Source organism: Anoplolepis gracilipes, chromosome 5, assembly GCF_047496725.1.
Source record: "Anoplolepis gracilipes chromosome 5, ASM4749672v1, whole genome shotgun sequence".
Lineage (NCBI taxonomy): Eukaryota > Metazoa > Arthropoda > Insecta > Hymenoptera > Formicidae > Anoplolepis > Anoplolepis gracilipes.
In genome coordinates this window covers 5,117,164-5,144,004 of record NC_132974.1, presented here as the reverse complement: position 1 = coordinate 5,144,004, position 26,841 = coordinate 5,117,164, and the positions used below count along the sequence as shown (strand labels likewise).

At 34.7% G+C, this 26,841-nt stretch overlaps 1 protein-coding gene across 5 annotated transcripts in view; it reads right to left on the bottom strand.

The window, feature by feature from the left end:
- Positions 1-26,841, bottom strand: part of LOC140666320 (cell adhesion molecule 1-like) — a 90,173-nt gene that overhangs the window by 53,474 nt on the left and 9,858 nt on the right. For all 5 annotated transcript variants that reach the window (XM_072893370.1, XM_072893368.1, XM_072893367.1 and 2 more), the window contains one exon: positions 26,318-26,473. In XM_072893370.1, coding sequence (XP_072749471.1) covers positions 26,318-26,402 — 85 coding nt within the window. In that variant the 5' untranslated portion in view covers positions 26,403-26,473. The remainder of the gene's footprint in view (positions 1-26,317; positions 26,474-26,841) is intronic.

The following is a 26,841-nucleotide window of genomic DNA, read 5'->3' as shown; positions in this document are numbered from 1 at the left end:
GACAGCAATTTGTGCAAAGCAAAATGTACACGTAGGGTTATTCGTCTACGTGATCGTCGTTCGAGGATAAAATTCAACGGGTCGACACGATTGGAACTGGACAAACGGGAAATAACGAACGCTTTCCGCGTTAACGATGCGACGTTGCACTATTATCCGTAGATCGGAAGGAGAAGTGACCCGATTGCATCGCTGCATCGGACGAGTAAAAAGCTCGTAGATGTCCGATTAAATTACAGCTTAATCGCGGGCAACACGATGACTGATCAGCAATATTGCGCCTTGCTGATTTTCGTTTCACAGCGCGCCTCCACTACAATAACGTCCTCATTTCTGGTGTAATTCTGATGTTCCAGCATTGATCGTTGAATTACACGATTCGTGGCTTCAAGGCAGATAAGCGATCTCAGCTCGCTCTCGACAAGTCACTTTTGGTCCTGACGCCGACCGAGAGACTGCGATTATATTCCATCGAGAGGATCGTGCTTCGATTTAACCCGAGAATTAATTGCATCAGGATTCGGCTTTGCATAGCCACTAGAACCGTCACCTCTTCACGAAATTCGCTAAGTTTAAGGCAACGAATATCGTAGGCTCTCCGTTTACGATGATTTAACGATTCTATCGAAATTTGCGTCGAGAATATTTAATAATTTACTAGATTATTTTTTTTATAATAATATCATGATGAACTTGTAATACAGTAAAATTATAAGAAAAAGAGAGCTTCACTGTTTCTGTAAAAGTTTTATTTTTTAATAAAAATAATTTAAGGAAACGTGTGTGTGCATGCGCGTGTCTAATAGTATTTTAGATTAGTTATTATAGAAAAATCGATATTTTGCTACAGAACATATTAAAATTAATTAAACTATTTATATCATTAAAATTGAGGTCGTAAGACATTTTATTTTCTACATTATTCTTAGATATATATATATATATATATATATATATATATATATATATATAAATATATACACCTTGTTTGTTGTTGACTTTTTCATCTTATTACTAATCTTCATCTTCGTTAAGAAAACAAATAATATTTCTTTACACGAGCCACACAATCTCACTGGATTAGTAACTTACGTGAACAATGCCACTTTATCAGTCAATGTAACCCTAGAAACTACCTGTTCTTGCTCTAAATGACATTAAGAGACACGTTTCGCGCGGACTATGTATTACCACGTTAGTACGGGTTATGTTGTTCTTGCATTAGACAATGTGGGAAATGCTATTTCTAAGGATATGACAAGCTAATTTCGCTTGTAACTTCTGTTGACAGCCTTCCCGTACTATACTTTTAACCTGGTAAAAATAAAGTAAAACAATACAAGTAAAACAATATAAGTTTATTCTACAATTTTCTGTTAATGCAAACATTCATTTAAAAATATTTTCTCAGTAATTTATTAAAAATATCTTTATTCCTTTTTATAAATTTAATAATATTTCTAAAATAATTATAATATAAATTATGAATACGAATAAATATTTAAAATTTATTATATATAGAGTTTACATTTAATATGACGAGAAAATATAATAAAAGCCATATGTAAACGATAGTCAACGTAATTAAATTACTGATACAATTATAATTAAAATATTTAATATAACAGACGTTTCAATCCTTCTTTGGACCATCTTTAGTACAGAAATGAAAATAGATAATCTGAGAAATAATATACGTATGTCTAAATAATTGGAATTAAATGGGAATAATCGTCATTCAACAAGATGACGTTCATCTATGAAGATTAACACATACTAAAGAGCAGATATTAAAAACTGTACTGATATATATATAACTCATTGAGATTAATCCATTCCGACTAGATATTATTATTGACATATGTACGTTATTTCTCAAATTATTTCAATTTCTATACTAAAGATGGTCTGAAGAAAAACCGAAACGTCTACGTTATATCAAATATTCTAATTATAATTATATGATTAATTTAATTGCGTCAATGATCGTTTGCGCGCGGCGGCTCTTATTTGTCCGTTATATTATTTTGTTTTCTGCACAACAGAGTTTTCGTAACAGAGTCTTTATTAAATTTACAGGGTTTACGTGCACACATAAATATACAGGACCAAATTTTATTTTAATTATTTATTTATTATTATTATTATTATTATTATTATTAAGTATTATTTTAATTATTTATTTTATTTATATTATTTATTTTAATTATTATATAATTTATTCAAAGCCGATAAAAAAATAATACATTTGCGTACTTTGTGAATAGCTATACTAATTTATCTTCCTGATTTTGTATAATTTTTGTACAATTATCCTAAATCTATCTAGCATGGCACTGTGAGAAATAATGTTCCTAGAGATAGAAAATTAGTAGTCATCTATAAGTTTCATACTAAGGTTTCACAAATCCTTCTTGAAAATAAAAATTTCTATCTCTATTCGTAGAAGATCTAATAATATTACCTACATTTTAGCACGAAATCACGCAATCTGCTTCGTGGTTGAATTTATGGACATTGTCTACTATCGATCAGGATTTATTATCAAACTTTGCACAATCTAGCAAGCCCATGCAATCACGAAACTCCAAGTCATCTTCTATTCCACATTTTTCTTATCATATTTCATGTCGGAAAATGTGGAACTGTAAAATTTTTAATAAGGTCGCTATGAATATGCGTGTTATAACATACTAAATCTAGGAATAAGAGCACATCATAAAGTACAATATCTTCACATAAAGGACGTGCGCATGAAGAGAAAGTGCGCATATAGGAATGACAAGAGAATGTAGAAACGCCTGGTGTTCTATTTTAATACTGACTTATCTAAGAGCGCGACATAATAACGCACCTAAAAAAGCGCTATCGTTAAAACTTCTTGCGAACCGAGAGCACGCCGAGGTATCTTTAATTTATGCAGTGTCCGCGTTTCGGGCGTTGCATCGAGTGCGAGAGAGAGAGAGAGAGAGAGACAGAATGGCCCTCCGCGTTACGGTGGCTTTCCCGGAACGAAGTTGAAATTCATTATAAGCAGACATTAATTTTACGCGGATTAATAACGACGCTTCCCTGTCCTTTATCACGAAAGGAACACCGTGAGTCAGCGCCGATGCGACGCCGCGTCTCGTCCTGCTGTGTTTTAATTAATTCGTGCCACGCGCACGTGTTTGTGTAGCCTGTCATTTTGTTGTTGTCTTTCAATTGGCTAAACGAGAGAGAGAGAGAAAGAGAGAGAGACGCGATCGAGCGAGGGGTGCAAAATTATAGAGCGAAAGTCAAATGCCGGCTAAATGCTATATAAATAATGTTCTGTATTACAAAAAAAAAAGTTTTCAACTTTCATGTTTAGTTAAGCAATATAAAAACTTAATTGACAAATAATATGAAAATAAAGTTTTTTATTTTTTTCAAAAGGATATCAAAACTTTTTTTTTAATCATTTGTGTATTCTTATCTTCTTTTTTACAAATATAAGATTATTTTTATTATAACTATAATTTTTAGTATTTATATATATAACTCTTCAAGTCAATTAATTTTTATTTTTCACTTAATGAAACCATTGACTATTAACTTATCATGAATATCGAGAAATTGTTAAATGGACAGTGTTAAATGTGTGATCATCTAGTTTGCCTCGGTGAATCGGACGAATGATGACTAGATACGAGCGATAAATCGAACGATGGACGATCATCGCTATCGCCTTTCGGCGACGATAAAATAGGATTGCTTATTTCTGTCGAGTCAAACTAAAAGCTTGTTGTTCCTTCGCGAATTTACCGCACTGCGCCATTACTTGGAGGCGAACGAGTTACGATATCAAATCGATGATACTCGCCTGCGCGTCATCGTTTTCGTGCGATCCGCCCCAAGGCCCCTCGCTTTTCAAAGCTATCGGTCCGTCGTCATGCCGGTTCATCGCGTGCACATGCTTTTTCCTTTCGTGCCTTTTTGTCCGTAGCATTTTTTTGCCAAGTCATTACCACAGGTACTATGTTTCATTTCAAAAATTCCATTTGATGAATTTGCACTAAATTCACTGATTGGTTTCCTTGTGTATTTTCTCCCAATTATATTATTGCTATGTAATTAAAGCGAACAATGTTATTTCACGTTTCGACAAACGGATACGTTATTGCCCTATTTCTCGAAAACGTCTACACAACAATTATACTGTATGTAAACCGTAAAATATGTCATTTTACTTTCAAGATATTGATGTATCACAGTTCTTTGTTCTACCTCTTTTCTGTGTGCATAACAGAAGAACGCCCTGAATAATTCACCGGTGCTTTCCACGCGCGTAATAGTCACTTTGTCTTTGACTCCCGACATTCAAACGCTTCATCTTTGCTGCTGCTCGCGCGATTATTGTCATCCGGTGCCAGAGAACAGAATTACTCTTCGTCATTCGCGATGTTGGCAACTAATTGACGAAACGGTTGCATCAGGACTCGCAAATAAATTTGCTATGTCAGCTAAAACAATAAAGTTAATTTTCTCCACATCATCGTCAATTTTTTTTCCATTTAACGAATTAGCATCTCAAATCTTGAATCTCAACTTTAAATGCATGAAGTAAAGATATGTATCTATGAAATGCATATATGCATATGCATCTTATATAAATCCTATGTGCATTAGAGAAATATTCGTTTTGATCTCTTGTATATAACTCAATCAATGTTCTCATTTTTTTTCTTTTTTTTTAATATAAACTTGTAATAAAAATAACAGAAAACATTAGTTTATTTTGAATAAATCTTTTGGATACTTTGATTAATTATTGTTCAGATAAAAATAATAATTCAAAAATAAGTTATTTTTCAAGAAATAAAGACTTTTATGCTGTGATACATTACGACCGGATTAGTGGAGAATTGAAGATAATCGTACTTTTCAAGAGAAAAGCCGAAAATATTGCAGTATCTTCTGTGACAGTGATATTTGGTCATAATGTGGATAACATTCGCAATTACTTGTGTGTCTGTAGGAGATTTAATTTGAAAGAAATTGCTTTGGACGGTTTCTTAACGAATCGGCGGAAAAAACCGAGAAAAGAAAATCAGTCTAAAGTAGTTCTGTCTGGAACGCGAGAGATTAACGAAGGAATAAGAACGTAATGTAAAAATACACAACGAAAGAGACAGGAGGAGGGGGAGAAGATAACAGAAGAATCGCGTATAAAATTGTCGCGCTCGCGCGACGAGCAATAGGACCTTTGTCTGGCGACCGCGCGGAGGTTGAAATAAAAAATAATTAGTCGCTTTCAGCTTCTAGGCGATATACCGCAAACTCCCTTGCACTAGAACGAACGGTTAAGCTTTCCAGCTTGGATAAAGAAAGAATTAACCGTAGAAGTCCTTTATATTCGGTCGTCTACGCTAAACGATTATTGTAACTCGGCTTCCATCGTATATCTTACCATATTAGATTTCAGCAAATTTATTTGCCAATTTATGAAACGTGATTGCCTTTTCCTCTGTTCCTTCCGCATGGTAATTAAACATGATTTTTATGAATTTTTGATCGTCATATATATGTATAGAAATAAATTAAAATTATTTTTTAGTATGAAAGATGTGATGTATCTTAACGAAGAACAGATCGAGAAAGAATAAACATTTTAATAATCTCTAACAATAAGTGATATATCAGATGATAATAAAAAGTTCAAAATTATAATTCGTAAATAACAAAAGATAAATATGAATTAATTACAATATTTCAATAAAATGTCAATGTATCACTATATGTTACGTTATAATGTTTAGTTTAGCCGAATAATTGGATTTTATAAACGCTTATCATTTTGTCACAATAATTTGCCCGAGGACAGGCGGTAAAAGTTATGAGTACTTCAACGTGCGCGGATATACTAGTTTGTTTTAGACTATTCTACTTATCGCGCAAGAGCACAGCTAACTCTTCCCGGACGTGTGCTCACGTCGAACAAACTTTAGGCGTATATTCCATTTTCCTCCCGAATATACTACATAGTTATTCCAATCATCCCGACTAGAACCGTCTTCAAGCATTTGGCCACCGTGGTCTAACAAAATATGACGCCCTAGTGGAGCGTGAGATAAGCCGCTGACTAAAAGTTCGTACATTAATTCCGCGTGAAGTTCGGCCATTAAATAATAATTCTCACTAGTGATATATTATTAAATTACTGCTAGAAATGTTACGAGTGCGGCTTACAAGAAATATTCGTGCGCAGGTAATCCAAGTGGATAATCTTTTTCTAATATCGCGATGTTTATAGAATTGGACACATGGCACACGCAAACTATCGATAAAAATACTAGTGTTCTTTGCTGTCCTCCATTGCCACATGATTAATGATCTCGATCAAGTTTGCATTAGCAGGTACAGTTTTACGTTAGAGCGCAACGATTACATTTGATAATTCACATCGTCAAATGACAAGTCCATTTCTTTCCGCGGGATCGTGTTTGATTAACACAAACTAGATTGTATCCCAATAAAGAGAAGTACCTGACAGTCCTCTTATCTTATCCCGTACTAGCTGTCCGAACAGGTTGAGACTCGTACTCTAGTCACGCTATACACGTAGCGGATGCGCTTCCTTATATATACACTCGGAATTAAAGCCTCGAAGAAGGTAAGACACGGCCAGAGACACGGTAAGGCAATGGCCGGCCGAGCATTATCGTATTTAGATGAGTTTCATGTGACTGGGAGAGCGATGCTCAACACATTAACGTTTTCATTATAACGATACGATGTACCGCGGACGGGGTATAATCTCCGAGTTTAATTGTCGCGCCGGGGACAACAGTCGTGACGCGATACATTTCTCTACGTTTTGCTCTCTCGCGCTATTCCGAAAATCTCCGTTCTCTCGGGCACGATTCAGCTATGAAAAGAGTTCATGACTCCCGTGTGCACTTTTCGCAGGATCTGTATCGTGGTGACTTTTCGAAAGCAACCCGAGTAGCACTTAGCGGTAAGCAGCAAAAGCGAGTCAGACTAATCAAAAAAAGCTCATTTAAATGTATATGTTATTGTTTGTTTAATATTTTCTGATTATCAATAAGTAAGCTGTAAACAATAATCTACAAATAACACTTTGCCTTTACTCTGTGTTCTTTTTTCTGGCTAAATATAATAACATAAATTACTTTATTTCTAAGATTTCGCTAGCTCCGTTGTTCTATTTAGGTCCCTTGAAATTCTAAACTAGCTCGCGCACAGAATCGCTGTAATATTGCGAGAACGAAGATAGAAACAAATGCTGATCGTTCGCGTTATTACACATAGCACAGATATTAACCATAGCGTTCGCATTTCCTTTCGACGCAGATATAAACAGCGTGGGTCGAATATATATGTATGTACTACATATGTTCGCAATGCTCGGTATGATCCTCTCTCCCTCTCTCCCTCTCTCGCTCGCTCTTTCTCTAATTACAGATATTTGCGAGAGAAATGCGATATTTGTAGCATTATTTCTCCTTTATTCGTCGCGGAAACGAGCGCATAATTAGACATTCAACCGCAGAAAGTTTAAGCTGATGCGACTTTAAATTGATATCTAGAGTCGTCGTATTTCTCCGTGGATAGAAACGAATAGAACAATGATTTCCATACGATCATTTCGTCAGTTTGTCGAAATAATCACATGAACTGTGGAAATAAGTTTTTATTAAAAATTAAAAATTTTTTCCACATGAATTTCTTGTTAATATTCATCTGGAACTTCCACCATCTGTTTAAAATAACAAAGCATTTTTGTTAAAAGCTTGCAAAGATAAAAAATTCAGCAAATGGAATTTCAACTCTCACGACCTCTTTTAAGATAATTAATAATTAATGTTCGTTAATTACTAATATTCATTAATAATCTTGATAATAAAATATTAAAATTTTTTTTTAATTAATATATTTTTTAATAATTACTCCTGACCATGTTAATATACTTTATAATCTCAATTTTAAAAAATATATCAATCAATCATTTCAAAATTCCTGCAAGATATAATATATGTTTTTAATTGAATACCAGATTTTTTAAATATATAAAACATAAATAGAATAAAATATATATCTTGTCAAGAACGAAAAAATTGGTATTCTTATAACAGTTACAATAGACTGTAGCTATATATTACTGATCGATATATAAGCATCACTATCTGAGAAACTTTCTCTTGTGGTTTAAACTACTTCTAAACTCAATATCGCTGTTTCGTTACACGCTAAGATACGTATATGCACGACTGCATACTGGCAGCCGGCATTGTCTTGACGTTGACGAATTGCCGCACGCTTTGCTCTTCTCGGAATTTAAATGCCACCATCTAAATATTTGAAAACAAAAACTTTTCAGTTGAAAGACTTAGTTGGAAGAGAAAATTCTTCTAACGAAATTGCTTCCAAATATATTTTGTTCACCACAAAACTTCAATCCATATTAATTCCTTCTTTTCTTATCAATCTCCTGTTAATTACTTTTAATTAGTCTTCTCTTTCGCAATTAATGGACATTTACAAATTACATAAATATTTTGTCACTATTCAATATGCAAAAAAATAATCTCAGTAATAATTTTTCCAATTATTTTATTTTCTTCATGAAAAACGTTACGTACTGTATATAACAACGACAACACAAACACACACACACACACACACACACACACACACACACACACACACACACACACACATAGGACTTGAAGGTTAATGGATAATAAATATTATCAGAAAACATGCGTAGATATAGTTGCAAAGAAACGATGTATATGTAAGAAATTTGTTAATATTCCCAGTGAGTCGAGAAAATTTGTTTAATCAGATCACCTCGCATAATCTCCGTTCTCCTTGATGCTTCCCTTTTACTGAATGTCGCTAGCGACTCTGAGACATACGAAAAGATAATTGTTGCCTGCGGCTGGACACAGTTGTCGGATAAAGTCACCTCGCCTCGTTTATGTCTCTTGTACGTGTTCACGCGCGCGCGCATACACACCCATGGTAGTTATAGTGATAAATTTGTCCGGTGATAAGAGTTCCGATTTTTGTCTTTACGACTCTCGACGGGACCGGGCATGGAATCCGGGGAAAGGGTCACTTCCGGCTCATGGCGTGACTGCTTCGCGCCCTCGGTGTTCTTCACCCTACGTGGACGGTAGGAACTATAGAGGGGCTCTACGTAGAGGAAGAGGGGAGAGGGGAGAGGGGAAAGGGAGGAAGAGAGGTCGACGGCTCTCTCTAGTATAAACCACACCGGCTGTACAACTCCCATATAATGCCATCAGATGCATTTCACCCTCGAGCGTGCGCCTTCGTCACGTTTTTTTCTATGGGGGAGGGAGATTCGGGATGCTGATTCGGATGCGTAAAAGACTAGTCAATGCTGTTGTAATGGAGACGGAAATGTCGAAGGCGAAGGCGTTCCACCTCCATTGAGGGAACAGGCGGTTTTTCGCGTGCTTTATGATTATCGATTCATTCAGAGGCCCCCAACGGCACTAGTGCGTCGAGACGGCCCGTCACATGCTAGTTGCTGGTGCGTCCTATGTTGCTGACTCAGCCGAAACGTAGCCCAGCATTAATATTAATTACCGCGACACGAGTGCGCTCGTTGTCGCATGGGTTGGCGTTTTTCGAAAACGCTCGAACGAGCTGGTGTAACATAGGCGATAATCACATTTCGTCGTTGCTGCGATCAAAACGTTTTGCAAATTATGTTAAAAGCGTTTTAAGCATAACAACATTGTGCAATAAATTTTATAGTTGTATGGAATAAATATATTATACCAAGTTATTAAATAATCTTGTAAATTTTATGGGACACAGAAAAAGAGACAAGATACATTGTTAAATTAAGCCATGTTGATAAAACATTTATGTGTTACTTTATGCACTCAAAATAATACAGATATTTCACATGTGCAGAATAACACAAAAGAGTTGGTTATACTAGGCACGTTTTATGTGTCATTCTCTCAGGCGAGGGTAACGCAACACCTTTCCATTGCAATAGAAACATTTATGAGGAAGGTAATTGATGAGGAGGTTCGTTATTTCCGGCCATAATAATAAGTTTCATTTGATCAGTTATTAATGATTATTTGTACAACATAAATACCTTGTCACTGTTATACTAATACTATATGTATATGTGCGCGCATGTATATGTTATATTAATTCAAAAGTGTAAATTTGAACGTACTGATAAATGAAGAACAGAAAATAATTATAATATTAAATCAAATAATAAATACAAATTTAATTGTAAAAGATTGAAAAATTTTAAATATACTTTAACCGCAAAATATTGCAATATTTCAACTGTAAAACGTCGCAATTTTTGCAGAAGACATAATGCTCAACTTCAAAAATTGCACATTATGTGACAGAAAATACAAATATTGTAAACGAGTCTTTCCTTATTTTACTATGACGTAAAAGCTTACGCAACAGCATATACATACACTTAGCTTTAATAATTTATTTTAAGAAGGTATGTTTGACATAACATGTAAGTAATTGATTAATGTCAACATTTCAATTTTAGAGTAAGATAAAGAGAAAGAGAGAATGTCAAGTAAAACTCGGTATATGTACATAAAAATATATACAAAATTCAGTACGTATATATAATAATTTTTAAATCTTTTAAAGTTGAAAAATAATAGTAATGTATTCATCTTTTTATTTTTTTCAAAAGGTATGTGTGCTAATATTTTTACATTCTTTAAAACATTAGAGAAATATATATATATATATATATATATATATATATATATATATATATATACATATATATACATATATATAAATGTCAATACGTATTTTTTTCTTCGATAATCTTAATTAATTCTTAAATAATCTTATAATTAACAACCAATATTCTAAAATGCGATTTTACAGATAAATCAATGAAAGCTATGTATTAATAATAATATTAATATTAATTTAAAATTTCTTCCTTTTTAAAAAAATAAAAAAATTGTCACTTAACTAAAATTTTTACAATTACATACTTTTTAAATTATTTCAAAAATCAATCAGTTTATCTTTTTTTTATAAAAGGATCAAGTTGTGTGCTTATACTACTTCGCATAAGGACGCCAAGAATGGCAAAGTACATATAACCCTTCCGTTTGCCGTGGTAATAGCGAAAAAGAAAGAGACCGGAACGGGACAGAAAGAGAAGGAATAGACTGTAAACAATGACCGACCATTTTCAACTGTGTAAACGGACTTAAACGCAGTTCAACGAGGAGTAATAACAAAAATGAAATCCGCCATAGAAATGAGAAAAGGAAGGGGTTTTATTTTCGCCAGCGATGAAATCTACGAAAGAAACAAGGTTGCAGTGGTTAGCGATGTAAAAATGTATTATTTCCTCCCGATATACATAAATACCATAGTCTTTTTGATGACACGAGGTAGGCGGAATAAATTAATTGTCACATCAGAAAGTTCCGCGACGGATCTGATAAACTTTGGAAAACAAAATTGGGAACTCTCACGCGATTACAACTAGTTCTATCAGAGTTTCTAATAAAATCATAATTAATGTTAATTCATTAATTAATATTATAACAATTTATAATAAAGTGATTAACATCTTTTTAATTTAACATTAAATGTATGTTTACGTCGTTTAATGAGGTTATGTTAATCGTTATACTGATCAATAAAGGCAGGTTAATGAATACAAACAATGGAAAATGTAAGCAAACGTTCATTAAGCAACTCATTTATTGCTGATTCAGGTCACATAGTGTAATTTGAAGATACTTCAGTATTCTTATCCGGGCATTATCTTTTCTCATTATTTATGAAAAGAGTTCACAGGATTAATGTAAGCTTTTTTATCATCTCCTCCACGTTTTAATATTTTTAAAAGTCTGAAGCGTTAGAGAGAATGTATCAGAGAACAACCATTATAAAAAGGCGATTTAAAAGCCCGAAACCTACAAGCCATTTCCCGTGAGAATTCGCATTCGCCAGATTACATTCCTCGGTACGTGCAGCTGAGAAGATTCGAATTCTCGGTGCTGTTTCGCGCCGCTTCCTTAAATTGGCGATTTCAGGTGATTTGTAGAGGGTGTCGCGTGCACGAAAGCACGGCAGAGGTTCCTTGTAAAATCCGAGAAACCACGGTCCACCGATCACTATGGTGTTTAAAGTCGACACCCTGAGACCACGTAACAATGTTATTGTAATAAGGACAATACAATCACGATTCGCATGTCGAAAATAGTAAAAAAAAAAAAGAAAAAGAAGAGAAAAATATACGTGGTCGCGTGATTAAGTTTCGCCTGTCAAGGAAAGGTGATATTACGTTGTCGTGTGAGTTCACGTACTTTTTTTGACGTACTTCGTAGAGTTGTGCGACTTTTCGAGTGCTTTCAACCACGAGAGAGAACTAGTTTTCGAGTGCTTCCGTGCAATGTTCTACGTCACTGATCGTTCATACAGAGTATCACCCACCGACGTTGTTCAATGCATTTAAATATTTAATGAGGGATCACATGGTAAACTAACACATATTGCTCGCTGACTATGAGAACGGCCATATTGGTAATACCACATTTATCGTTCATAATACAGAGATATATCGTATGTTTGTTGTAATAATCCTTACTCTGACTTCCGATCAATTCTCTGTTAATTTTAAACTAAGTTTTAATATTATATATGAATTTAGAACTAATAAGATATTAATAAAAAATATTCATCGTAAAGAAATAAAAATATAGTATATTTATATATTATGATGTTATAGATATTTTATATGTAACATCAGTTTTTAAAAATAATTTTAAAAACAAGGAAAATATTAAAATTATTATTGCATTGGATAAAATTCAATTTTCATGTTAATATTTCTCATTAAGAGTATTTTTCAATTTATCAGTACAATTTACATATTTTGTATTTCTAATATAAAATAATTTATAATTTGTTAATACGCACACAAGTAATAAAACCGTACGCATCCAATTAGAATGAACAAAGCAATTGTACTAAATGTATGTTCGTATTTTATATTCATAGAAGTTGTGCGCTCGCGCGTTTATTTCCATTATTGCAGCATGATTCTGATCACTATTTTAATACTGTATCAATGTCAATATTAGTTAAATAATTTCTATATCCAACTTTCTAAAGTCCTCAATATTATCGAAATTGATAATAAGTGAAAGAATTTTGCGGTTGTGATAACAATGCTAATAAGAGTTTATGTATTTTCTAACAAGATTTTTTTATTTCGCAAAATTTAAACTACACTATCAAATACCATTGTTTACTCGATTGACATATTGAACATTCGATGAAGCAGTGAATAAGCATACTTTAACAGCTTATTGTAATCATTTACTATAACAATCTACAAATTTCAATTTATGCTCATCCTCATTGTTATTATAATTAGTATCAATATCATTTCCAATTTGTTATTACAGTAACATGTAATATCCTATATGTGTTTACCATTGTTATCATCATTGTCATTATTTATTCTATTATTTATTCTATTATTATTATAGAAAAGAAGTATATGTAGGAAAAAGGATTAAATGTGTCATATTGTTTAATATATAAAAATGTGATAGTTGTTAATTGAGAGAGGGCGATACTCACTTCTCAATATTATAAACTGAAAATATCTTCTAATTTAAATAAATATAATCTGAAATCTGTAAAATTCTTATTTTCTTATGATTCTTTACAATCATATATGTCCTCCGTTAGCATTACTGGATAATAATCTTCTTACGGGAAGGAGTCTACAATTAACAACGTACATATTACTTTATCTTTGGTGAACATGGAATTCAGGACTATTTTGAACTATAGCCAGATTTTATCCTTTATACATTTCTGTTCGGCATTTGCAAAATTTCGGTGTTTTTTTTTTTTCTTTTTTTCTTTTCTCTATATCTGTTTTAGTAAAGATTGATGATTGCGGTTCATAAGTTTTAACAATAGTATTCTCGCATTTTGTAAAAATAATTTTAGTTGGAAAATACCAAGTAGACGCGGAAGTATCTCTAGAGGTAAATTTTTACTCGGAGAAACGCGTGAGCGAAGATAGCACGGCGTGTGCGGGCTCTCATGAAATATGAAATTTCTCGCATCCGTTGCAAATCACGGAGTACCCCTAAAAATTCAGTGAAACGTTACGGACGGGAGTGCCAGACAAAAGTGGTTCTTTGAAAACGGGTTTCTGTCTCGTTACATGACATGAATTCTTCCCGTTACGAAACATGAGAAAACGAGTCACAAATTACACGTTAGTGCAAAATATATATATATATATATATATATATATATATATATATATACATATTATATAAAGCAGCTAAAAGCGAGCGACAATAACGCACAAGAATAATCAAGGAAAAAATAAATCGACTTTTTTCGAGGGGTATTTAATTTATCATACATTTTATTCTCTCATGCCCAATGAGCATTATATATAACACTCGTGAGATAACTTTGAGTTCAACGGATAGCAGTTGTGTTATGTGTTTGCTCCTGCTGTTGTATCATTAATATTTAACGGCCTGAAAATTTGCGGAAATTTGACAGATACATATGTGTCGTAAGCGAGTTGCGTAAAACCGCGTATCGCGTGACAGTTATAGTTTTACGCAACCGAGATAACGCTTTTTGTCATCCGGTCCGGTAATTAGACGCATATGTAACAATTTTCGCGGGAATTAAATACAGGTATGCGAGAGAGAGAGAGAGAGAGAGAGAGACGCGCGGTGCACCAAAGTCGGATTCAGCGTAGATAACTAGGACCAACTAGAGCTCCCGTTTATATCCTGTTACGAGTAATTATGCGAAGGGTTTAAAGTATACTCCCGCGTGTTCTGTTCGGCCGTAGATTCAAATTTGTCTGGTGCATTGTACATTGCAAAAAGTGTTATGCGCCGCCGCGCCGCTACTGCGGCGAGGAAAAATAAGAGCGCGTGAAATCTACATTTTATGTATCATGCTTTTGCACTCTCGGCCCTCTCTTCCAACATTACGCTTCTCTCGTCGTTGCGGTCTCCGCGCTGGGAAGTATTATTCCTAATTACACCGGAATACGAATATATATATATATATATATAACGCGATGCCGCTTTGCACGGCAGCTTAGCTCCCGGCGAATCGTTGCTTATGCGAAAAATAAAACATATCTCTTGAGAATTATATTTACAGAGGCAACTATAATTGATTCTAATTAACCATGTATGTATCTGGAAGATATATAGTTCAATTTTTTATGTAAATAAAAATAGTAGAATTGAGTGAAAAACGTAAAAATATTAAAAGTAAAAGTTAGGCAACTTAGTCAATTTCCAATTTCTACGCGCACGCGTAATATAATTTCTTATTACTTTAGTTTAGAAAATATAAAAAGTTTTCTTACATATTTTACTTTAGAGACGCGTTGCAATCGATGGATAATTAAGTCAAGTCGCACAACTTGAAATTGACATAGTCGGAAATTCGATCGAAATTGCATGTACATGATTCGATATTACTAGGTCACATGAATTCACGATACCTCATATTTGCGTGACGGGATGTATAAATCGTGTAATTGAGTTTGTGTTAAAGAAATTTAACTGTCGTGTTTTTTTATCTCAAATAATGTACTGAGAAATTGAAATGAATAATCCAGGATGCAGAGAAGAGCTTTTGGTCACGATCAGAATGAAAATCTGTAGAAAGTCGGCGAGTAGAAAAACGGGACGAAATTAATTCGCGTTTGTGGAGTCGGTTTGAAAAAACACAGACGCGGCAGTAGCCGCGACGAGAGGTAAGGATTTGTCGCGAGAAGCGTAAATTATTTTCCTGCCGAGACAAACGAAATTGCTCCGAAATTCATGGAAAAGTCGGCTGCCACTAGCCCGTAAGTTCGTCGATTTATTTCTTCGTCGGGTACAATTTGCGACGTGAAGGCTATTACTCCCTCCCCCCTCCACACCTTTCCGGAAGCGGTCCGGAATATATACAACTGTGGCGATAACGCTAGGAATACATTTACCAGACTAATTCAGAGCTTCGCCAGCGCTTTTACGTACGTCTCACCGCGCGGAGGAATGCGGTCGAAAGAAAATAGAGAAATTAATTGGAAACGCGAGAGTGTATGCCGGGGAACAGAAGACAGGGAAAAGAAACGGAGACTCGGAATTTAGCCAGAGTCAGCGCATTACGTTTTAAATTCCGTAACAAGATCCGGACACATTCCGGGGGTTCGATGGAGCTCGGAATTTTTCGCATCGCGATAATAAAAATGGTGAAAATGAATTGTGAATAGATATATCAGTTGATACGTTGATCGATAAAATAAATAAACCAAATTTAACATACATATATTTTTTTTTTTTTACAAGGGACTTGTTAAGGAATGCGTGTGTGTTAAATTTAAAATGAGTTTTTTCGAATGGCGATTGTTTCCTGTGGGATTGTAAATTTCCATCAGAGGATTAAATATATTTTCTCTCACGATATAGGAGAAACTGGATAATACACGTAGCGTGAAATGAACGGTTTACTTACTGCGGGACTCGGACGTGTATAATAAAGAGATGTTTCGTTATCGCGTGCGCGAATTGTTTCCTCGTTAATCGGTTCCTTTCTTAGGAGGATTACATCCTTCGTATAATACATACATCCCGCAACATTAGTGCAACTTACTTGGCAAACAGCGTAATGGAAAATATAATCCGGAAGACTAAAGCCTCCACACACAATCCTAACCGAAATAAAAATACCTTTGCGAACACGGGATCATCGAGTTTCGTTTTCCCCGTCTCTCTATCTTTCTCGCTTCTTTCCTCTCCCTCTCTCTCTCCCTCTCCCTCGCTCCTCTCTCTTTCATTCGTTCTTTCCGCTATTTTTCTGATCCCGGATGCGGGTGGAAAATTACACGATCCAAGCCATAGAAAACGGGAACTCGATTTACATACCTCGGTGGACCGGGAATCGCACGCGGATCAAATTACCAGGATGGGTCGGTGAATGAGCGGGCGAGAGAGCTTAATTAAGCGCGTGCGCGCGCGAATTGCGCGGGCGACACCGCGCGCGTGATGCACACTTCGTTAAATTTTATTCGTCGTAATTGTACGACAGTGTCCCGCCGCGCACGCTGACGGTGTCACCTTTAATTACATCGTCTGTCCTGCCGACGGCGCGGTGCTGCGCCGTCGAAACTGAGGACTTCTGTTTTCCGACAGATAGACTACGGCGAGACGAACATGCTGAAAATCGCAGAGAAACGGAAACAAAAAGAAATAACGGTATCCGATTGTGAGATCAGGCACACGACTGTGGAGTAGACGGAGCGAGCTTAATACTCTTGTCGTGCGGTTCTTCAGTCGGACGTGCTCGTTAGTCAGATGTTAATGAGCGGAATCTTCATTAGACCGTTTTATATCCTGTGTCGGTCGGTTTGCAAAAAGCGAATATAAAGTTTTGCAGCGATGTCGCATACATACGTAACATAGATCCGTTTAGGCGGAATTAATTTTAACACCATCTATCTCGATATTGTTTTAAAGACTGTTACCATGATAAATGGTAATTATTTTCGAAAGATCATGAATCGTATTCATAGTCCATTTGGAAGTGATTTTAAACCAGGCAGACAACGTTAATGAAATTACATTGCAGATCGATATTCGTCAACTTGCTTTAAAATTGTACGGACTGATTTCCAAGCGATTTTGTGCAATGATCCGAAAATAATATTTGACAGTACGCCGCATGAATGTCACAGGTTAAGCTATAATTACTTTTCCATATATGTATATACGTTTCGTGTCTTTAAGTTCTTTATCAAGTCAATTGAGAAAGTTTTTAATAATCTTTGGAAAAGATGCTCTCACTTATAGGTACGGTATGTAATGTCAATCCAAACATTGAATATTAAAATGTATCGAAAAAATACGCAAAGATATGTAAAATGCGCGAAAGAAATGTAATATAAGCTTGCTCGAGCAATTATCTGACAAGCTTTGTTATTTATTTGTGGGAACTGTTAAGCGCGCGAGTGAGCACAAATTGTTTTAAATTGAGTTCTAACAAATTCACCGATAATTTTGCATTCCGTTACACCCTTTTAAACCCGTCACTTTGTTTCGCCATTAACGTCGTTTCGCGTGACAACGTTATGACATTTCGTTTCCCGCGGAATTGAAAATTACTACCGCACGAGCGCCGGGCTTAAACGGTCCCGGCATTGCAACCTGAATACTTTATGTAATGTCAATTATTTGGCCGTGGATTGGCAAGCGTATCGATTTTGTCGTCGATTAAAGCGCCGTGGTAAGCTCGATCCCGCGATTTGAAAACGGCGCCCGGCCATGTTTGTAATGTGACACGAAATAGTTTCCAGTTGTTCGGTAGAAATGGACGTCTTGGATTGCTCCACTTGGACCGCAGGATTTTGGCGGAGACGAATCTTATATGTATCACTTCTGTGAGAGAAGCTTTAGGGAAAAAGTCAAGAATGCAAAGAGGTAACAAAGTAAGAAAATGATAAGAAAAAAAAAAGATTGGTTGGAAATAGAAGTCGAAGATATAAAATATGCAGGCGTAACTATTCGTATAATGAAAGAAGTTACCGATAAAGACAACGAGAGCTGACTTTTAAACTGGTGCCATTAGCAACCCGGAAGTAAAAATTGCGAGAATTAAATCGAACGTGGATCCCGTAATGTAATATTATCGTCAAAAGTTCCTTGGCTATTATTATTGAAAGGGTCGACTCTTTCGTACATTGATTATTATTCGATAATGAGACTGCACGATTTTAACTCTCGTATAGTTAAAATCGTTATTTCTCTTACATTTTAAAGATGTAGCGTAAAATAGAATTTCATACAACACTAAACGTAACTTTATTTGGGAATAAAGAACAAATTTAAAACCTTTTGATATTACAAGAAACGTAGTCGTATGCAACAAGAATTTTATGAATATTAAAATTAAAGCTAAAAAATTACTCTCTTAAATATTAAATATTAAATGATAATATTATGCTTCCCTATCGTAATGCAAAATCTGATGTAATCGAATTTGATAATGCAATCAATTTTAAAAAGATTATATAATAAATTATGAGTAAATAATTTGGAACAAATAAAAATTTTTAACATATGTATATGCAAATAAAATATTGAATTATAATGCATATCTGTGAAAATTTTAATTTTAGAATTAAAACGACGCCTTCGCTTTTGTTGCAAAAAAATGTAACTATATTCTCGTTTGTGTTTGACCCATCGTGGACATTTCGTTTTCGTTTCGAATAGGTCGAAACATCAGGAGCTTGGAAAGTGCTGAGATCGCACTTGGTCGAGCGCTTTTCCACGAAAGTCATGGGAATGAACGCGAAAAAGAAAAAACGAAGAGAAAAGAGAAAATGCGATCGGAGAGGTGGAGAAAGCTATTAGAGCGTACGTTTAGCCAATGAGAATTTGACGATACTACTTCACTCCAGCGAAAGCTCGTGTCAGGGTAATTACTGAAACTACGATTTGCAATCGATAGTTTTTCTCTTACAGCCAAGAGAAACTTCTTGGAATCTCTTCCTTTTTTCTTCGTAAAAGAAAATAAGAGACAAAGTTAGAGTGAAAGAGAAAAAGCAATATTTGTATCTTTCAGTAATTTTTCTTCTAATTGCTTTTCTTTTACATTTTTCTTAATAATTCTAGTAATTATGTTTCCCAAACATAATTTAAAAATTTATAATGAAACACATAATTATAGAACATCTACACGTTTACATAATATGTATATAATCATAAAAAATTTATATTTTTTATTAAATATTATTATTATATTATTATTAAACATTAAATGTCATTATTTCCAATCAGTGTTATTTTACTAAAACATCTGTGATGAGAGTTTGACGATTCCGAGCTTTCTTCAATTCATCAGGTGATAGGTTCGATAACATCATCTTAAAATGTTTGTAGGTCAGTTTAGTTTTTCTCTTTAGAGTAAAATATAATAATATAAAATGAAAAATGAAGGAAATACGATGCGGAACGGAGGATAGAATTCGCGTGCACCGGTACGATTAGCGAAGAGAGGAAGGTTTTGCGAGCAGCGACAACGACCGTCTTGGACGCGAATTGTCAGAGCGGCAACAGAGGCAACAGTAACCGCATCTGCCACCAGCATCCGGCAGTCACGAAACAGAGGAAGCTGAATGAAAAAAAAATGAGTTAGAAATAATTAGCGAGGTCGCGTGGAGTTGCGCGCGGTCGACCAAACACAGATGCGCACGTCCCGTATGAAAAATTAAGCGTCTCTCGCTCTCGTCGCGTCCGCTCTATTTCTATTTCTATGCTCTCAACTACGCTTTTTATTCCGTCCGAGTATATAGCGCGCACACCGCGGGTTTATTTTCCTCTCTACTGGCTCTTTTTCACTGCTACGCCGCCAGCCAAGTCCCGGTTTTCCTTTTATTGCCGCGCCCAACGTTCGACGATCTCGCGTGTCCCGACCAAATTTAGCCGCACCGCGATCCCCGATAGGCTCTATAATTATCCCGTTTTATCTTCATCAGGTGAACGGACTGCTCTAGGGAGGCGGCGAGTCGCGCGGTCGAGGAAGCGATATAACTCGCCTCATTGGAGTGCGTTTTCGATTTAAGTCCGGCACGCCTGGACGTTTACATTCTCGCCGGCGAGCGAACAATGAGGGAATTTCAAAGCGCTTTGTCAGCTTTGGGCAAAAAGCGTATTTTCATACATCTATATGTATTAGAGACGATTACTTGCGCTAAATTTTGCGCAAGGAGTGTGTTTGAATATTTTTAAATCTTATTTATAATAATTTTATTACATTTTTCTTAGGCAACTAAACATAACGCGTAAAAAATAATTAGAAATCAAGTTAATATAATTCTTTTAATTTTTGTTCTCTTGTTTTTTTTTTTTTTTCAATTTTTATTACAGGTAAATCTCGCATCTTCTTACATGCTTTTAGATGATAATGTTATAAATACTTGCTCGTTACTCTTTGGTATTAGATTAGCGAAAAAATTTGTCGAGAATCTTTCGCGATAGCCATCCAGATAAATCGGCCCTACTCTTTAATTCATCTTCGTTACGCGCGTCAATCATCCAACCGCGCTTCCTTCGTGCACCTTCATTTTTCATCTTTCTTTTTTTACGATCTGATCGATAAATTACCGTACCAACACTCTGCAATTCCGTTTCTTTGACATATTTTTATCATAAAGGAGTTACCTATTAATGTAAAAACTCACGGAAGCTCGATACAAGAGGCATGGATTTTTACATCCAAATACTTCCGCTCGCGCTTTTCACACTCTGCGACATTTTTATACGCTTGCGTACTTTTCTCTGGAAAACCGAACGTTTCTCACTATATATGAATACGAGACCGCGCGGAAAAATTCAAATTCCAGCAACCTCCGTGCCGAGGGACGGGAAATTAAGTTTCGCGCATTTCAGCTTTATTACATCGGGGGACGCGAAAATGCATACGATATTGTGAACGGAATGCCGAAATGCCCCGAAGCGCACCGTTGTATTTTCTTCTTCTTCGAATCACCTGTCAATTTTCGGTTTTCGATCTTTCAACTCGTCAGACCTATCGATACGGACACTTTATAAGGTTTCAAGAGATACCTTGCACGGTTTCGCAAAATCGCTTAGTTTGTATTCTCCTTTTCCCTATAAACATCTATTAATATAACAATGACATGATTTAATAGTTTTATCGATTATAATGATAATACACTCTACTAATCTTCAAGACATCATAAATTCCGAGGATTGCTTAAACAAATGATCTGATCGTTATTTAATATTCGTTCGCATTATCATTTGCGACAGGATAGCAATCGAAATAGTACATATGATATATAACATATAAGATTATAACATTAATGTTATATCATTAAAAATTATAACATTAAAAATAATAGTCCCGATGATCCTCCACTTTCACTATGCATTATGACGAATTTCGTACCATATTTCATATCTCTTAAATGAGCTGCTCGCAGATTCTTGGCCGTCATAAATCGGAGAACTTTGTGTACTGGCCCGTGCGTTTGTACACGCGCGCGGTATTATATATCTAAAAGCCTTGAGGCTAAACAAACAAGACAAAAACAATTTACCTATGGAAAATTTAATTATCAGCTTCTCTTTAATAATTTCTTTACAAACTTAAATACGTATAAAATTATTAATACTCTCGTTACATACCCGTTAGTGTATGTATATCATAATACTGGAATTTAAATTTGTTTTTAAATAATAAAAAATATATTATATATAATGGTAAGAAATATATTAGTAAGAAAAATGTGGTGATAAATAAGATATCCATATAAAAGATAATAAAATTTACACACAAATTAAATCTTAAAATAATTAAAAAATAAAATTTAATATTTTAAATATAAAAACCTGTTTTAAACAAAAACACACGCACGCACATTTCTCTCTACGAATAAAAAAGTATTATTTCTTGCTAAATTACGATTATACACACATATATATATTTATATGTATATACATACATATATATATATACATACATATATATATATATATATATATATATATATATATACATATATATATATATACTTGTGATAATTAACTATATATATATATGTATATAGTTAATTATCACAATTTTTGCATATTATAAACATAAAATACATACAAAATATATAATAAATGCTGTTAAATAATGTTTAAAATTTATTAATCAAAACAATAACGCCAGGCGATTCGTATTCTTTCTTTTTGTCTAATTAAACGACTGGTTTGCAATCTTCGCAGACGACTTATTCGAGAGAAAAAAGTTTTCGCCGATGTGTTCAAGACGCATCTTTTATTTATTCATGTTAACCAATTTATCGTAAACATCTATTTTGCATGTATATGTATGTGTTTATATATTGGATATATGATATTCAAGTTCATAGTTTTAAAATTTGATATCGAGTACATGGTGATGCACACAGTCTTTGTATTGATATGTATATAAAACAATTTTTATCCTCTTTGCTAGAAATGTTTTTCATTTCCTGCCAAAGATAGAGTAATATAATCGATATAAAGAAAACTCTCCCTACGATTCTCAAGAAAGAATGTAGCAGCTTCTTTATTTCATCGACTGATTTCTCGTATCGTGTTTTTTTCATATCGTTGATCTATTTTTAATCTTATTTTCATATAACTTTTACTGTCAATCATCGAAATTATTAAGAGAAAAACAAAATTAATATAGAATACTTAACTAAATTATTTCGACTTGATGACTTGATTGTCAGATGCCTGTCTTTCTCGTTTTTTCGTTATTATTAGTTAACTTCTGATTTATTATATAAAAGTATTATAATTCTCTCTCTCTCTCTCTCTCTCTCTGTCACCCAAAAAAAAAATTCATATTGATACACTTATATATTGTTAGTCTACTTTTTTATTTTATACAATTCTTATTTTATATATTGTAATTCTTATTATAATTTCCCTTTTGACATTTGAATTCTATTTGATTTTCTTCGCTCGAGAGATGTATACGTCAAACTTTACTGTCGTGAGCTTTCATAACCGTTATTTCACGAGCCGACGTGACGGAAGTAAAATCCGAGAAAGTGATCCCTATAGATATTCACTGCCAGTTGATATATAACGCGAACGCATCTCGTATTCGCGGTTACTTAATCTCTTGCCGATCGTAACCTTTTAACTGCTCCCGCGCTCGTTTCGTCTCTGCCCATTTAATTTTGACTTTTACACCATTTGCCTTGCCTTAACGCGAGATTTTTATTCCGCCACAGGCGTAACGCTCGCTTCCTCGTCACCTCTCTCCCTCACTCACCTACCGGAACGTTATAAATCCTACCTATCCCGCACTCTGTTCTCTTACTCAGCGTACACCCTCGTCTCTCTCTCTCTCTCTCTCTCTCTCTCTCTCTCTCTCTCTCTTTTTCTCTTTCTCTCCTCAAGCTCCCTATCTACCCTCGTTTGACTTCTATCTCTTTTACGCCGCATGCACTTTTGTCGTGATAACTGAGAAAGAACGACGAAACGTAATTAGAAAAAGCGCCATTTTTAAATCGTTCCTTTCGTTCCTTACTCTTAAAAAAATGAGCGTGGATGACTGTTCTTAGCTTTTCACCCTCGTCGGAGTATGCATTCAGATTGAGGACCAAACCAAGAATAGAAAAAAACAAGGAGATGAGATCATCAAAAAAATGGCGTGAGTGAGATGGGAAACGGCTATTTGGAAATTGCAAGAGCTATCAGATACTTCGGTATAGAACGACAGAGGAAACTTTGGTGTAGAGACGAGCTTGTAGCCGGCTATGTATGCTATAACATACATACAGTGATTCTCAATGTGCTCTTTTCCTTCTAATAGTGATTTTATTTCTCTAGTTAGTTTTCATCAACGGAAAAGACTTTAAAAGCTTAGAAAACCTTACATTTAATTCTTAATTATAGAGAATATTGAACAAAAAAAGTTTAAAACGTTTATAAAATTATTTACTTTTTTTCTATTTAAATAAAAATTTTTAAAGATTAAATGTTATTTCTTGACATTAAAGGAACACGTTATGTGTGTATGTATGTGCGTTGTGTGTTGTGTGTATGTGTTTAAATAAGAAAAAGAGACACATGTCGCCCGTCTAGATTCATTAGAAAATGCCAGCGTTTCTCAAATGCTATTTCTATCATGAATTATATACAAGTTACGCGTCTTCTTATTATCGCGCTGGTCGTTTTTAGAGCGTTTTTATCCCGCGATGCATCATAAAACTTACACTTTATCGCGCACCGAATTATGCGCCACCGTGAGAATGCAGAAAGCTTTAAATAAATTTATGCTTCTTGCGGTACGGCGAGGTCGAGACATTAAAGTTTGAGAACCCCTACGAGTTATACACCGTCTGTGCCGAACGCATCTTTAGCTGTTATGGTCTTCATGATAGACCCATTGAACTATATATATACCTTAGCCGGAGGGGTAACGACAATCAACTCTTGAACCTGGCTGTTAAAGACGGCTCGCGAGGAAAGCGAAACTATAGTCTACTACCCTGATTGGCGTTTTGTATCAAGTCTGGCTTTATAATTTGTACAATTATGTGATCTCGTTAATGTTACGGTATCATATTTAACGAACGCTCACTTTTGACATGCGCGCTCAACTATTTGTGTTTTATCGGTTCTAGTTTATTTGCATGATTTGCAGGAAAATCGAATAGCCGTTAAACAGGCTGTTACAAGTAATAATAATTTTAACAGCAATGTTTCGTTTGCGATGCGATACCCACGCAACTCGATGAAAACTAACCCTTCCGATCGCAATTCTATCCGCGCCGGATTATTTCACGTAATTACGAATTATTGCGATACGTAGCTGTGTTTCATGTTGTTTTTACTCACGTCCATTTAATTACTTCTCGCTGTGCGTGGACGAGAATTTTAACAGTTTCTAATAATTATTAGAAACTATTAAAATTCTCATCCATGTAGAGCGAGGATAATTAAATGGATGTGAGTAAACACAGCATTATTATAAAAATTACTATTATTCATTTTTTTTCACCGGAAAACCATCACAATTTATTCGATTAATTAAGATACTAATTTTCACAATTAATATAATATCTATACGTATATACAAATGTGCTTCAGAAATTATTCCATAAAATATAATTCTTGATTATGATGATTAAATTTGAATAACATAACTAGATAATACAATAAGCATGGTAGAATAAGTTTGATCTATAAAACAAATAGTACAATAATTTGTAACAAGACGTTAAAAGACGACGGCATAATTTATTGTATAACTCTACAAGGTCTTCGTATGGTCTTCATAATGGATAGAAATATGTACATTTAACAACCTACGGTATATTAATGCATAATTCAATCAAAAATCTTTCGCGATATATCAAGCTCGTTAGAGGATAATTTTAAATGTACATGTATAACATATAACGCAATTAAATTTTTATCACGGTTCAGGCACTTAAGAGATTTTTACGAGCAAAATCGATTTTCGAGAGTAGTCTTTCGCAGTTTTTTGTGGCTCTTTCGAAGTGCGTACTTAAAATACAGCCCAGTAGTTAGCATCCTTAACAGCGATTAAAAAAGGAAATTGTGAAAAAAGGAAAGAGAAGGTAGTGCTTATCCTTTTAAAGCGGATGTAGCAGAGGACATCGCACGCTCAGGGAATCGGAACAGAATGCATCCGTGCGCTTGCAAAAGCGCAGCTCGTCATAAGTGAAAGCACTCACCCTCTTGCTTCAGCAGCATCACGAGTAGCAGCAACACAAAATCCATTGCTCGACGGCGTTTCCGGTCGCGCACTTTCCGGTCCATGGATTCGACTTGTAATTATCACCCAGCTTCTTCGGCGATCGACGGCGATCTTGCCGACAACTTTCTTCTTCCTGGTGTCAGAGAGAGACGTCGCGTAATAATAAGAACGGCAAAACCAAAAGTGTTCGCAAAGTATAGACATGGCAGGTAGCGTTTCTTAAACACTTCCCACCAGGTTACATTAATTATTGAAAGATTAACTATCTCTCTCTCTCTCTCTCTCTCTCTCTCTCTCTCTCTCTCCCCTTCTTGTAATTTCGATTTATCGATCTTACCGATGTAATTATTTAAAATCCAACCACAGTCGGTCAAAATTATTTATAATTAAGCAATAAATCAATAATTCTTGTTCTCCCTTAATAAAAGTTCACAATTACTAATTATATATTATTTCTATTTAAAAAATTTTTAATATATAATAATTTTATAATATATCTAA